We start from the raw sequence: 15576 nt of genomic DNA, 5'->3' as shown, positions 1-15576 counted from the left end.
TTCTGTTAGGGCCGGGTGCATGGATGGTGGACCTGGACCTCCAGGTCACTTCTTGGCACGTTCCTCTCCAGTTTTTCTGGGGCTAGCACGGTTGGTAATTACCTATGTGTACTTACCTAAGTGTAGTTACAGGATGAGAGCTACTCTCGTGGTGTCCCGTCTTCCCAGCACTCTTTGTCATATAATGCTTTGATTATAATTGTCATATTGTCATATAATGATTGTCATGTGTCATAATATGTCTTCTTATGATTGTCATACAATGCTTTGGTGGTGGGGCTTCAGGTTTGCTGTTTTTATTGCATTCCCTATTTTGTGAAGGGCACTTTGTATACTCTTTGCATCTTTACCGGATCTTAGTGCCCTGTCTGCGTCTGAGATTCGGTGTCTGGCCTACCTCGACGACTGGCTGGAGTGGGCTCCCAGTCAGTCCGCTTGTCTGCTCGCCAGGGGATGGTTCTTTCCAGATCGCTGGGTTTGGTTTCCTGGTGATCTGGAGGTTTTACCTTCTGTTTCCGTCCCGGGTTCGGACCTGGGCCTTGTTTCAGGCTCTTGGGCCCCTCATTGTCTTCCCTCCAGAAGTGTTACTGTGGCTGTGGTCCCGCCTTTGGCTGTTCAGGAGGGGGTCCCGGGTTGCTCAGCGGTTGCTTGGGCGGTTGTGCGGGAGTTTGCACTTTGGCGTGCTTGTCTGCCCGCGGAGTCGGGTTTGGCTCCGGCGTCGGTTGGTTCCTACGGAGACTCCACTTCCGCCTCTTGCATTCCTTGGGTTCCTCTGGGGATCTGGTGTTGGTGCTGCGTCACCAGCTTCCTCTTTGGGGTTTTCGGGGTTCCGTGCCTTGGCGGCTCCCCGAGCCTTCGCTCGATGTGTTCACGGACGGGTCGTCTCTCGGCTGGGGCTTTGTGACCAGTGCTCACCAGGTCGGCCGAGGTTGATGGAGTCTGTCTGTCCGTCGGGCTCACAGCCCGGTTCAGGTGTTCATGGCTGTCTGGTTTGCGCTTCGGAGGGTTTGGGTCACTAGGTACTCTACCATTCAGCTCTGTTTGGACTGTTCTCTGGTGGTTCTTGCCGGAACCACAGGGGGTTTGGTTAACCGTGTGGTTCGTGTCCGGGGTGTGTCCTGCGTCCTGGTGGACAGCTGTCTCGGTTCATTCCTCTTCGTGGGTTGGCCAGTCGTCGCCGATTCGTTTTGTTGGCTCTGTTGGGCTTATGGACTCCTGGCCATGGACGTCTTCGGGTCGGCGTGGTCTAGGCGTCGCCCGTTTTGTGGCGCCCTTCCCACCTGCGAGGACTTCACGGTGGAGGCTTTCGGCAGGCCTGGTTGAGGTGGGGGGTACCTGTACCTCTTCTCCCGGTCCAGCTGTTGCTTCGGGTTCTGGCTCAGTTGCAGCCCATTCCCACGAGAACAGTCCTTATGGTTCCACTGTGGCCGGCCCGGCCTTCTTTTCAGACGCTGCTTGATAGGTGTCCGTACCCGGGGCGTTTTTCCTGAGGCTTCGCCTCTTTCAGCAGGCCGAATCGGTCCTGTCCGTGACTGGTTCGGCCTTCTCTTTGGCTCTTCGCGTCTGGTATTTTGACGCAGGTATCGCCATCTCTATGGTGTTCAGGTGGCTTTGTTGACGGTGTCCCACCTGCGAGCTTCGTCTTGGAGACTGTATGACGGTTCTTACGTCTTCTCGCGTTTTGTTTCCCCTCCGGCCTGCTCATGAGTCGCCTGAGCCATCCTGGTCCTTGTTCAGGGTGCCTTCTTCTCTTCCCCTCAGTTTGTGGTAGCCCCTTCGGTTTCAGTTTCCTCCTCTTTGGTACTGGTGGTAGCTTTATTGGTGTGCAGCCTTTCTCTGTCCTGGCGACGGTCGAGACGGCTGCTTTCCGGAGGGGTTCTTGGGGTATTGGTACTTGTTTGGTTTGGCCGGGGGGTGCGTCCTGTGTTGTCCAGTTGTGCTTTTTGCTGTTGCCGGCGTACCGTGCCTGGGGATGCGCTGTGGTTGATCCGGTTCCTTCGTTCCCTGTTTTCAGGGCTCGGGTTTCCCGGGTCGTCCGCAGTGTTTTCCTTCTTACTGCGGTCTGTCTTTGCGCCCGTGCTGTTCAGACGTTTGCAGCAATTGCTGCTGTGTTGGTGACGTTTCGGGCGCAGGAAATTGTGGGTCGCACAGGTTTTTGGCCGCCCATCCATATGTGCGTCTGTTCTTGGGCGTTCTTGTTGCCTTGGGTCGCAGGTTTGCGACCGGTTGTCTTGGCTTTGCGTTGCAGAGTTTGTGGCGGCCGCCTCCCGGGTTAGCCCTTTCTTTTCCTTCTCTTTGGGTATGAAGCTCCAGGGAGCCGTAGGGGCTCCCCACAGAAAACCAGCGTTGAATGTAATGAAATGCCATTTTCTGGGTGAGCCCCGGAGGCTCCCTGGAAACCCTCCCTCCCACCGGTCGGCGGTTTTTTCGCGTTGGTTGACGCTTAGCTTCCGAACTGGAGCTTGGCAGCCGGCGCGGTAGGTCCGGGCTCCCCCCTCCCCCTCCCGGGGTGGGGAGGGCTGCGCGGACGATCGGCGCGGCAGTAAAGTGTGATGTTTGCTTGTTTGCTTGTTTCCTTGGGATTGTAGGGAGTTTTCTACCTCTCTGTTCGGTTTTTGTTGTAGTTTCTTACCATGTGGGGTTTGTTTTGTTACGCCTACCTTTCTGGGTGCCTAACCCCGGTCGATGGCAGATAAGGAAAACCCCCCAACCATATGGGGTTTTCCAGGGCCATTGCTCCCTGAAACCTCTCTGAAGGGGCCAGGTTCTGGCGCTGGTCCCTGGTAGGTCTGAACTCCTTAGCTAATGTCCCGGTCTAACATAACACACATTAGCCCGATAAGCTCCAGGGAGCCTCCGGGGCTCACCCAGAAAATGGCGTTTCATTACATTCAACGCTGGTTTTTTTACTGCCACTCCAACTTGTTGTACAACTTTTAATGAATGCTGGATTCTGACTCCAAGGTGCTTTTTCTCATCTATCTGTTGTAAAGTAGTGCTGTCAAATTGGTAGTTGTGACGGGGATTGTGATTGCCCCCACATGCAAGGTCTTGCTTTTATTGACATGAAAAAGCATTTGTCAGTCAATCTGACCATTTGTGGAGTTCATGTAGATCTCATTGTAAGGTTTCAATATTACTTTCAATTCCTACTTACCATAGATCTTAGTGTCTAGGTTTCAGCCTAGGCTCAAGAGTGAAGTGTGTGGTTTGTTGGTATCCCGAGTGGGGTTGACCTGTCATCTGGTGATGGCAGGTTTTAGTGGGTTGTTGGTTTGATTCTTTGATAGTGTTTAATTTCCAAACATTTTCGTGGTGAGTGTAAGTGCATTTTGTGACTCACTATTTTGAGTAATTTTGTAACAGTAGTGGTGTGATCTTTGATCTTTGATCTTGTTCTTTATAATACATGCGGTTTGTGTCTAGGTTTTCTCCTCCCGATGACTGCATAAGTGGTAATGGCATGAGGGCATTGATCCTTGCTTTGCTTCCTCCCCTTTGAGACAGCAAAACATAACTTTGAAATGTTGCTCACCTCCAGGGACAGATAATCACAGGAGCCTTGCATATTGAATGTGACCCTAAAGTCCCATAAGCTCCTGGAAGCCTATTTAGGATACCTGATGCTCTTCAGTAAGATTTAAAAAACCAACTGGCATGAACATTGACATAGTTATAGTGACGTCACGCACCTCGTACACACCATACATATAAAAACCATTTCTACTGAGGGGCTCCCTCACAGAAAACCAGCGTTGAATGTAAATGAAATGCCATTTTCTGGGCAAGTCCAAGAGGCTCCCTGGCACCCTCCCTCCCTCCCTCTGGTCAGCGGTTTTCATGTTGTTTTGATGCTTAGCCTCCAAACTGGAGTTGCTGGGTAGCTGGCGCAGGGAGGGAAGGGGAGGGCTGCGTGAACGAGCGGCGAGGTGTAACATTTTGCTTGTTTCATTGGGATTTAAGGTAGTTATGCTTCTCTGTTCTGTTTTCGGTCGCAATTTTCTTACCATTTGGGGTCTGTTTTGTTATGCCTACCTTTCTGGGTGGCCTAACCCTAGTCAATGGCAGATAAGGAAAAACTCCAACCACAGGGAAGTTTTCCAGGGGCCATTGCTCCCTTTGCCTTTCTGAGGGTGCCAGATCCCCGGTAGGCTGAACTCCATTAACTAATGCCCTGGTCTAATGTTTCACATATTAACCCGATAGCTCCAGGGAGCCTCCAGGGCTCGCCCAGAAAATGGCATTTCATTACATTCAATGCCGGGTTTTTTTATTCTATAGAGTAAATGGTACCAAAATTCTACTATCTAATTGTCCATTATGGCAATACAGTAAGTATATGTACTGCATCCACACAGTTACAAAAAAAGTACTGTCTATATAGGAGTAGGTTGGTTTAAAGAGGAGTGATGTCATAAGGGGTGCATACTTTCCTCAGCTTTTTAAACCCACCTAAAAAAAATTTTAATTTTTTTTCTATAAAACACTTATTTTGATATTAATATACTCTCCGTTTTCCAGTAATAAATACAGCATATAATGATGTCCAGAATGCTGGGGACATACAGTGATGTAAAAATGTAACTACAAAAGACTGTAAAATTCGAGGATGAAGAGTGTGAGGGAGCCAGACATAATTGAGAGCATGTTAGATCTAAAGATTAGCATGGATTATCTGCTATTAAAAGTTAATTCATTCTCAACCCACATACCATTGAAATTCACCGGGCCACATGAAAATTTGGTGTTGCAGTGTTTACCTGCGTTTAATTGAATTAATTCATTTCTATAACACTCGTCTCGCGGTTTGTCTTTATTTAGGTTATGTAGAGATGACGTCCGCAAGCTACAAGTCTATCAGTCCATCAGTTTGATCTAGAGAGCCTGGTTGCTGGTAATGACTGGCTATCCTTCCTGAACTCTCTAAGGGAATCTTGTGCAGTTTTTACTGGCTTGTAATATGCCGGGCTGGTCTGTTGTACCTATTATACAATAAGGCTTCTAGGCTGGGTGTAATGAGCTAGACCTCACTTCCTCATACATACTGATAGGGAAGTGCTGTACATTGTTAGGGGCCCAACAGAGGCAGCCCATCATACAGATTTAATTCATAATTCTTGATGGAATTTGAGAATTGATGTAGTTGAGAGGACAAAATGGCATTGGATTAACCATAGGAGAAATAGAATCAGGTAGGTTAGAATCATCTAAGTAAAGAGTTTCAGTCAGCCTATCAGTCTCCGTGGTGCAGTGGTAAGCCACTTGCCTGGCGTTCTGCAAGCGCTTTGTCATGGGTTCGTATCCTGGCCGGGGAGGATTTACTGGGCGCAAATCGTTAACTGTAGCCTCTGTTTAACTCAACAGTAAAATGTGTACTTAGTTGTAAAAACTATTCTTCGCGTTGGGGATCGTATTCCAGGGACCTGCCCGAAACGCTACGCATACTAGTGGCTCTACAAGAATGTAACAACTCTTGTATATATCTCAAAAAAAAAAAAAAAGTTAGTCTCCAAAAAATGTTGGCTTATTCAGAGAGATGTAGCTACAGGCTATAGTTATCAGAATGGAACTTTGGGAAAAAATGAAGACTAACGGTCACTATGAGACACTGTATTTTCAATCAGATAAGGGACACATTTTTGGTCCCCCACTAACAGAGACTATATTGTTCTAATATGCACAAACTCGTATGTTTTTCCCTACAAAACCACTTGAACATCACTTTTGTTAAATGTATGATGAGGCATACTAAAATTTTTGTCACATAACATCCTTGTGAATTTGGTGCATGTTGTATAGTGGAAATACAATCCTGTAGTTTTATTAAGAGACCAATGGGAGCTTATGGTGTTTGAGTGACATTTTATCACACATTTTAAGAAAACTGTGAACACATTACTCACATTAAGAAATGTGTGTGTAAAAAAAATACTTAATTTGGTTCCTGAAATATAAAGAGAATGTATTACCTGCCCAGATCTCAAGGTCCCATTCTGGCTTATCAAATCATTGTTTAGAGGCGAGCGAGTGGAAGAAACAAAGAGTCGGAATAGCAGGTATGTTCTCTAAGAAGCCGCTGAAGTCCCTCGTATTCTGCTACAGGAGGGTGTAGACTTCCGGCACCAGATGGCACTGCGTGTGAGAAGTGCTTCATCATGGATGGCCCGTATATTTAGGTTGCGTGAAGGTCACCTAGGCACTTGGGCTGGGCGGGTGGTGGGTAGCCGACAATGGCACCTAACCGGGTGGTGGGTGAGTAGCCAGGGGTGCCCTGGTGGTGGTGGGAATATTGGTCTTAGTGACAGGCTTGGTGGCAGTGACAACATCTGGCAGCACTGCAGTCTCTGGCTAAGCCTAATGCCAATGTTTTGTCCCTCTACAAGTTTGATTTGTCAACAATTGCAAAAGCATACGCTGTTCTTCCTTGTGTCTTCCCTTCCTACCATCCTTTTTCTCCTCCTTTTCTCCCTCTTCCTTCCCCTTTTCCCCAGCTGTCCTCTTCTCACTTGCCCCTCATACCTTCCCTTTTGCCTACTGCCTTTCTTTCCCCTCCTGGTCCTGCTTCCCTCATCTTATCCTCTTACTTTCTCTTTCTACCCCCTTCCTTGCTCCCCTCATATTCCCCTTCTTACTCCCCTCATCTTCCCCTTTTTACTCCCCTCAGCCTTCCCTTTCAGCTCTCCCCCGTTTCCTCCTCTTACATAATATTCATCTTGCAGCAGTCTTGTTAGTTGTCTCATGGCTCATCCTTTTTCCCCATTCTGCTACTTGTCAACCACCCGGTCCCATTCCACATGGGAATGGGACCCATTCTTTCTTACTCTACGGGCAAGACCCCTCAGTTGCTCGCTGAAGCAAAACATTGGTGTATCTACGGAAAGAACTAGACTTGCAGGCAACGACATTACCTCTATGTTGTGGCAAGTCTTTGCCAACACCTTCACCAAGTGATGGAAACAGGGAGGAGGAAAAATGGCTAGGTAGGAAATGGCGATACTACGGTATAACTCAATCCAGTCTCTAACTGGTCAGGACGGAAATGGTCTCGCTTTGTGCAGATTAGTTTTCGATCCTTGATGGTTCAAGTGGTTGGACAGGGTTCCTTCACTCTGCAGTTGTATCCTAGCTAGTATCCTCTTCTCATATCCCTTGCAAGTGCTATATAGCCATACTGGCATGGTACTTTCTCCTGATATGTATCTCATCAAACTAGAATGACCACCATAAGAAAATACAGTTGAACTTGACATTCCTCTTAAGTGACACTAGGCCTTACAAGGATGGCCAAATGTCATTCTGCTAATTACCAGTTAGACCACATAATAATATTACCCTAATCTTCCACTAGGTGGCAGCACTACATTGTAACAGGGTTACAGGTAGCAGCTACTTAACATTTTGCCTAGAATGCTCCGTTGACACATGCTTGCTTCTGTGAATAGCTCCTTTAAAGTTACTTGAACAGAATACCACCTTGAAGGTGAACATCCAGAGATTGCAGGAATAGGGAAAAAGCCCATGGCCAATAAAGCTGTACTACAAAAGGAAGCTGTGATGTGCTACAGCATAGGGAATTCCTTGTGCCCTGGGAGGTATTTTATAGTTGGATTCACTCATTGGCCTTCAGGTATCTTGTTTTGATGTTTCTCATTCACTGTGTGGTGCTTGGGCTCATGTCTTTGTGGATATGTTCCATCTGGTTCTCTGGATGTCTGGTGCTCTGGACGTCTGGTGCTCTGGACGTCTGGTGCTCTGGACGTCTGGTGCTCTGGACGTCTGGTGCTCTGGACGTCTGCTTCTCTGGACGTCTGCTTCTCTGGACGTCTGCTTCTCTGGACGTCTGGTTCTCTGGATGTCTGCTTCTCTGGACGTCTGCTTCTCTGGACGTCTGGTTCTCTGGACGTCTGCTTCTCTGGACGTCTGGTTCTCTGGGCGTCTGTTGCTCTGGGCGTCTCTTGCTCTGGGCGTCTCTTGCTCTGGACGTCTGCTTCTCTGGACGTCTGCTTCTCTGGACGTCTGCTTCTCTGGACGTCTGCTTCTCTGGACGTCTGGTTCTCTGGACGTCTGCTTCTCTGGATGTCTGGTTCTCTGGACGTCTGTTGCTCTGGGCGTCTGTTGCTCTGGGCGTCTGTTGCTCTGGACGTCTGGTGCTCTGAACGTCTGGTGCTCTGGACGTCTGGTGCTCTGGACGTCTGTTGCTCTGGACGTCTGTTGCTCTGGACGTCTGGTGCTCTAGACGTCTGGTGCTCTGGACGTCTGTTGCTCTGGACGTCTGGTGCTCTGGACGTCTGTTGCTCTGGACGTCTGTTGCTCTGGACGTCTGGTGCTCTGGACGTCTGGTGCTCTGGACGTCTGGTGCTCTGGACGTCTGGTGCTCTGGAAGTCTGGTGCTCTGGAAGTCTGGTGCTCTGGACGTCTGGTGCTCTGGACGTCTGTTGCTCTGGACGTCTGTTGCTCTGGACGTCTGGTGCTCTGGACGTCTGTTGCTCTGGACGTCTGGTGCTCTGGACGTCTGTTGCTCTGGACGTCTGTTGCTCTGGACGTCTGGTGCTCTGGACGTCTGTTACTCTGGACGTCTGTTGCTCTGGACGTCTGGTGCTCTGGACGTCTGTTGCTCTGGACGTCTGTTGCTCTGGACGTCTGGTGCTCTGGACGTCTGGTGCTCTGGACGTCTGTTGCTCTGGACGTCTGGTGCTCTGGACGTCTGGTGCTCTGGACGTCTGGTGCTCTGGAAGTCTGGTGCTCTGGAAGTCTGGTACTCTGGACGTCTGTTGCTCTGGACGTCTGGTGCTCTGGACGTCTGGGTCTCTGGAAATCTGGTTCTCTGGACGTCTGGTTCTCTCTACATTGGGATCTCTGGGCTGAGAGTTTTATGGAAGTTGGGCTCCCTGCGGACCTTTGGTTCTCTCAACATTAGGTTCTCAGGTGACATGGTTCTCATCAACTATGGTGCTTTCTGGCTCTACTCTGCACCATGGGTAAATACATCCCCCCCCCCTTTCCCCTGCCCTTTTTTTTTTTTTTTTTTAGGGTTCACAAGGTTTCACAGCGGAGAGTTTTACTTTTGAGAGCAATTAAGAAGTGTAAAACTAGAAGTGCACATTTAGTGAAATGTAAAGCTCCTTTACGAGCTGGTCACTTGGTTGCTTCCAAATCCCCTTGTTTTGTCCAGTCTACCCTGTTGCTTTTATGGTTTTGTCCAAATTATCCTGTTGCTTTGGATGTATTCTTTAGCCTTCCCTGTTTGTTTTATTTTTTTTGTCTAGACTTTCCTGTTGCTCCTGTGGTTTTGTCTAGACTTTCCTGTTGCTCCTGGGGTTTTGTCTAGACTTTCCTGTTGCTCCTGGGGTTTTGTCTAGACTTTCCTGTTGCTCCTGGGGTTTTGTCTAGACTTTCCTGTTGCTCCTGGGGTTTTGTCTAGACTTTCCTGTTGCTCCTGGGGTTTTGTCTAGACTTTCCTGTTGCTCCTGGGGTTTTGTCTAGACTTTCCTGTTGCTCCTGGGGTTTTGTCTAGACTTTCCTGTTGCTCCTGGGGTTTTGTCTAGACTTTCCTGTTGCTCCTGGGGTTTTGTCTAGACTTTCCTGTTGCTCCTGGGGTTTTGTCTAGACTTTCCTGTTGCTCCTGGGGTTTTGTCTAGACTTTCCTGTTGCTCCTGGGGTTTTGTCAGTCATAATGTGTGATAGCAGCTCTCAGCAGCTGCTCAGTGTACAATAGCATCTTCTTGAGGTTATCTTGAAATAATTTCGGGGCCTAGCGTCCCTGCGGCCCGGTCCTCGACCAGGCCTCCGTTTTGTTACACACCTCCAGGAAGCAGCCCGTAGCAGCTGTCTAACTCCCAGGTACCTGTTTACGGCTAAGTAACAGGGGCATCAGGGTGAAAGAAACATTTTGCCCATTTGTCTCCACCTCCACCGGAGATCGAACCCGGAACCTCAGGACTACAAATCCGAAGTGTTGTTCACCAAGCTGTCAGGCGCCCTAACAGCATGTCAGTATGTCATGCTGACATGCTGTCATGCCATCATGCTGACATGCATGTCAGCACGTCGGGCGCTCTATCAGCATGCTCGGGGTAATGGATGTGTGCTCCAACTGCTTGGCCCATTCTTATGAAACAAAATATTGCTCAGAGGGGATTTTAAGTTAAAATGAATATGTCTTGTGGTTCACATGGCCTGGTTGATAGAGCGACAGTCATGTACAGTATCTTACAGAGTTGACATTTGGTCTCCTACGGGGCAAGTGGCTGGCCGCCATTCCTTCACTTCATCCTCATACCCCAGCTCGTATCCTTGCTTCTTGCAGGGTCAGTGTTCAGTCTCTGATTGTCCACTTGGTTGGGTACTATTTTTTTCACTGTCCTTGTATTCCAGTTCTCAGACCATCTCATATCCCCATTAAGGCTTATTAAAAAACCTCCTCAACTTAGTTTAAAAAGCCAATTGTAAAGAAAAAGTGGCAGTTTTAGAAGATAAAATTAAATAAAAAAGCAGTGTAGGTGATAATGTTGAAATGTCGTCCTTGGTGTAGCCTGTCCGCCTATGTATTAGGCAAGTGCTGGAACAGGGCGAGTGCTTGCTCCCACTATCCTGCTGGTATAATAATCATTAATATCTTTTAAAGAAACTGTAAACTTTAAAAGTGCAGTAAGACACGGGTTAGGAAATTTATTGCTAGCCTAATAGCTAAGTATTAACTGTTTGAACAAGATTTGATTATTAATGAATAAGAAGTCATTAGGTCATTTTACACCAAGTCATTTGGGGTATATCCATAATAAGATTTATTAACTTTTGGTGGGGCTGAATGGCCCGTTTCATAACCGAACTTCTGAATACAAAGGTTAATGGCATAACGTGAAAGGATCCAATCATTAAACTAGCAAACCACCTTTGTAAAGCTGTTATCAGTGAAGTACAGGTACTTAGGTATTGTCTATTAAGAAGACTTCTTTTATCACATCAGTTGTTAAGAGCACAGGTATTGTGATTGGTGTTGACTGGTGGTGGTGGAAGGAAGAGCATTGTTGCTAGTAGCTTGTAGTAGTCACTGCTGCCCCCTACCTTAGTAGTTTCTCACTATTATTTGTCTCTTGTCTTGTTGTAGCAGCAGTCTTGCAACTTTAATGAAGCAAGCACAAGTTGTTCTTACAAGATTATTGTTGATAGCATATTAATGTGTGACAGGTCGGAGAGCACAACATAACCCTCATAACATTGTGTTTATAAAGATACTAAAGTGGCATTGCTTCACTGTGTGTTCATGAGCCAAGCAGGCTCATTGATCTCCCAAATATGGATTTATAAAACAAATTTGTATTTCTATAATCTGAATTTATTCTGACTACCTCATGTACACCTATACTGTACTAACATCCAGTTACGGATGATATTATTCTGGTTAGACGATTTATATTATTCCCCTAGTGGAAAGAAAATTGAAGATCTGGAGATTTTGTCCAGATGCTTGTGACATTTTCAATTGCTGTGCTTGTAGTTGCCTTGTTGCTGGTGAGGCCTCATGGCTTCTGTAAGTAACCATATCAACCACGAGGTGTTGACCTAAAAATAGGTACAAACAACGTGGGTTCCATTGTTCCAGTGGTCTAAGGAATTAACCTCATATAACCTGTATTCTAATATATTAGTTAAGTGGATAATTTTCCAGACTCCCTTTCATGTGCTATATAGTCATAGTGGCTTGTTACTTTTTCCTGGTAATTACCTTACCTACTTTCTAGTTATTCTGGGCTGTATTGAGTAATCCCTAATGTCTTCCTTTTCCAAACTGTCATTCGGTGGAAGCTGTAGCCATGACTTCCATCGTGATAAGGAAGTAATCATGACAGTGTCCTTGTAGTGTCTTGTCCTGACCACGGGTTCACCAGTGTTTGGCTTCAGGAAGCAACCAAATGACTATCTCAGAAAGGAACTTTTTATTTCACTCAAAAGCCTTCCACCTTCAGGTCCTCTAGTGCTTTACTGTCTGTCTTATTGCTATCCATCATTCACATTGTTCTTAACCCATTTTTCATGTGTTTTTTAACCTTTTTCTATTAAACTTCTATTTTTCATCCACCACCTTGTATGCAGCCCGTCCTCTAAATAAAGACCCAAAGTCCATTCCATGTACCCACCAAACCCCCTTTTTTTTTTTTAATAAAAACAATTTACACACGACTTGCAACTGATGTTGTCTGAACACTTGTGGAACAAGTGCATTGCTGACAACTTTTATTCGAACTACAATGCTGTAAATGCTTCACCAACGTACTGCAAATATAAATAATCACCAACAGAACCTAAACACCTAACCTAACCTAACCAGTGCCTAAGTATGCACTATATGCTAATATATAATACAGTAATATTAATTTATATTTGAGAAGTTCTGTTTTGAATGAACAGATTGTTAAAATTGATTGTGTGTTTGGGGTCAACCGCTGGATAGAATGGACTTGGTTTGAGGACGGGTTGTTGTGTGTGCTTCAGATGGTGCGGGGATTTGATGTTCAATTCTGTTTTGTTTTTCAATGTTTTCTAGTGAGGTGGTGCCAACACATGTGCTTTTGATCTTGTCTGCCTGTTTTTATTTGCTTTCATGACTTTTTCATTTAAAAACATACAGTATATTTTTGTTTAGTATACAGCACCTTTTTTTTATAATTTAAGATGTCATTGAAAAGTTCTGATGCTTGCAAAGTGATCACTTGCCTGATGTTTTCAAATGTTGAAACATCAGGCCACTCAACATTTGATGTTTCAAATGTTGAGTGGCAAATTGGATAATTACACAGTCATTCCTATGGTATGGTGCACATTTTCATAATAAAGAATATGGTGAATCGAGGAATTTTCTCCCAAGTAATGGTTGAGTCAAGGTAAAACAATTAAGAAAACTTTGTTCACAGAGCTAGTTTTCAGGGTGCAGTATACACTGCTGGAAGAGATGGGGGATCAAGATACTGTACTGTATGTGGTCAGACAATCCAACCCACACCTATGAAATGATTTTAATAACTTGACAACCCTTATCATAACTAGAAAAGAATCCAGGATGGACCATAACATTGTCACCTTCATTTCCTGTGCGGGGTTGAGTTATTTGTTTCAGCCACGTCATCGTGATTTATTCTTTGCAGTGCAATCTGATTATGGTACTGCATTTCAATTTTGTAAGCCATGGTGCTCATGCACTAAGTTAGTCACTGATCATACTAATTTTATCTTGTATAGAAACTTGTTTAAGGTATGGAGGATTTATTATATTGTAGGGTAAAAAAATGCAGCCAAATGATTTTTTGTCTTGCAGGCATTTTCGTACCGTGTGCTGGAACGCAAGTTTGGCGACGCTAAAGCACCAAGAGCCGAGTCACCTGCAAAGACTCAAGTGCAACCCAAGAAGGTGTCCAAATTCAAAGCATCAAAAATGAAGAAATAAATTTCGGGCAATAAATGCAGCAGTTGGTGTTGAATGAAATTACCTGATGAGAATAAATATACAGAACATTATATGGAAACTTAATTGCATGTATGTCTCCTAGTTTCACTCCATAAATTTATTTAGAGTAGCATGAGATCACTAGTAGGGGCATTAACCTTTTAAAGTTATATATGATGCAAGGAGTACAGCCACAGTTAATATATACTAATTTGACTAATTTCAGCCTAGTTTTGGAATAATATTGTCAATATGAGACACTTGAAATAATTCTTCATATTAAAATATTGACATTTTTATGCCATCTTCTGCTACTGTAAGGTGACATCATTCCAGGTGAGAGATGTTTAAGTAGTCTAAACCCTTGATAGAATGACGTAATTATCCTAGACACGGCATAACCATTAGTACCCCTACCATTCCCGCTTGTTCCTAGGGTGAAATCGTCTTCTCACAGGTTGCGAAGGCGGAATTTTATCCTTACACGATGTTTATGTAAAACAATAAATCACTTAACTGTGTTGTCAATTTATCATCCTGTGAATACATATCATATCTTACTGTGGTCTTTCTCTCATCCTATCGTAGTGTAGATGTGTCCTAGGGAAGATGGGACTCCTGATGACCTATAATGGTAATTCACTCTCCCTTTAGTAGCCATGTTAATTATGTATTATACACTTGTCCCGCGATAGAATCCTGGGGGAATCCGATGCCTTTGACATCACTCATCTCGTGTCTTTTTGCTCTCATATTAGGATCCTGAATGCTATTTAGTGCCATTTGCATATCCTGAGACACAATGTGCTAAGGAGACTTCCCGGCTTGATGCCGACTTTTGATACTGTAATTACTTACAGTAATGAAGCTGTACTGTAAGCGTATTTCCTTAAACAAATACAGTCAGTTATCTGTTTTGCAGAGCAAGCAGGTTAAGGGTAAAGTTGAAACTTAAAGCTGATCATCACCCAGGATATGCATGTAATTAGTGTGTGGTTAAATCCTTACTGCCAGTACATTCATGTTTGTGTATGCCTCTATGTTATGTGTAGTTATGATTGTGTACATATGTAAAAGTTGTGTACATATACAAAAGTTGTGTACATATACAAAAGATGTGTATGCATGTATGTTTATTGTATTTACTTTTTTCGGTATACATAGTGTGGAGTTTGTAAACAAAATATCAATCTTGAAAAAAAAGGGAAAGAATGAAGAGCTTGATAAGGGTCCAGGACAGACCATGACATCTTTACTTTCATTTACTTTTATGTGTAAGTTGGGTTAAATGTTTCAGCATGATACTATGACATTATTATCTAGAGGGACTTTCTGGTGTGAATAGTCGACTGTGATGTCCTTAGAACACTAAATAAGCTTGAGGTAAATTTTGGTTCGTTTATCGAGTGAGCAAGCCAAGTCTATCAGAAGACGACGTGAGGAAGAATAAAATGGTGGTTGTCCGAGATCCGAAGGGCGCAAGATGCATGATCAAGTGTCTGCTAAAGTTATGGCAAAACAGTAAATAATGCATTAAAGATAATACAAAAAGTTAATTGGATCAGTGGATTGAGACCATGATGTATAATGTGGCTATGGATATACAGTACAGTAGTGAATACAATTTGCTGGAAAAAATAGTCTGCAGCATCCATAACCAATCATAAAACTGGAAAAAAGGTCAATATTGCAAAAAGTGGGATTAAATGGTGTAAAGTTTATGGCAGTATATTAAAAAAAAAGTTTACCAGAGAAATAGGTGTGGCATTAGGAAACTAGATTAAGGAAGGAAAAGGAAAATGTCATGAAAAAGAAAATGACACCCATGAGGCCTATCCTAGAGGCCTCATGGCCTCAGACCAGGCGGCCTGGTTGAGAACTGGGCCGTGGGGACGCTTAGCCCCGAAATCATCTCGAGGTAACCTCAAGAGTAGACCATCTTCATTTGTCAGGAGACAAGAGGTACTAAATGAGGACTAACCAAGAACCTTTGGCAGGAGATTCATTCTTGGACAAGATGGAGAATGTTTAGTGCTAGTCGTCGTCCTCGTGAGACCCAGATCTAATTGTCTGAGTGTTACAAACATATGAAGAGGAATACCTTTGTATGAGATGGTTAGAGAAGACCTGCACAG

General features: G+C 44.9%; 1 protein-coding gene and 1 long non-coding RNA gene across 2 annotated transcripts in view; both read left to right on the top strand.

Annotated features, from left to right (window-relative positions):
• Positions 1-4571, top strand: part of LOC123749436 (galactoside alpha-(1,2)-fucosyltransferase 1-like) — a 53199-nt gene extending 48628 nt beyond the window's left edge. The window contains exon 4 of the mRNA XM_069338553.1: positions 4522-4571. Coding sequence (XP_069194654.1) covers positions 4522-4571 — 50 coding nt within the window. The remainder of the gene's footprint in view (positions 1-4521) is intronic.
• Positions 4572-6052: 1481 nt separating this feature from the next.
• On the top strand, positions 6053-14002 carry LOC138372966 (uncharacterized). The gene is made up of 2 exons (XR_011231029.1): positions 6053-6252; positions 13313-14002. It is a non-coding gene; the product is annotated as an uncharacterized lncRNA (long non-coding RNA).
• The last annotated feature ends 1574 nt before the right edge of the window (positions 14003-15576 follow it).

This window comes from Procambarus clarkii, chromosome 40 (assembly GCF_040958095.1).
Source record: "Procambarus clarkii isolate CNS0578487 chromosome 40, FALCON_Pclarkii_2.0, whole genome shotgun sequence".
NCBI classification, from domain to species: Eukaryota; Metazoa; Arthropoda; class Malacostraca; order Decapoda; family Cambaridae; genus Procambarus; species Procambarus clarkii.
This window is presented reverse-complemented; position numbering and strand designations above follow the sequence as displayed.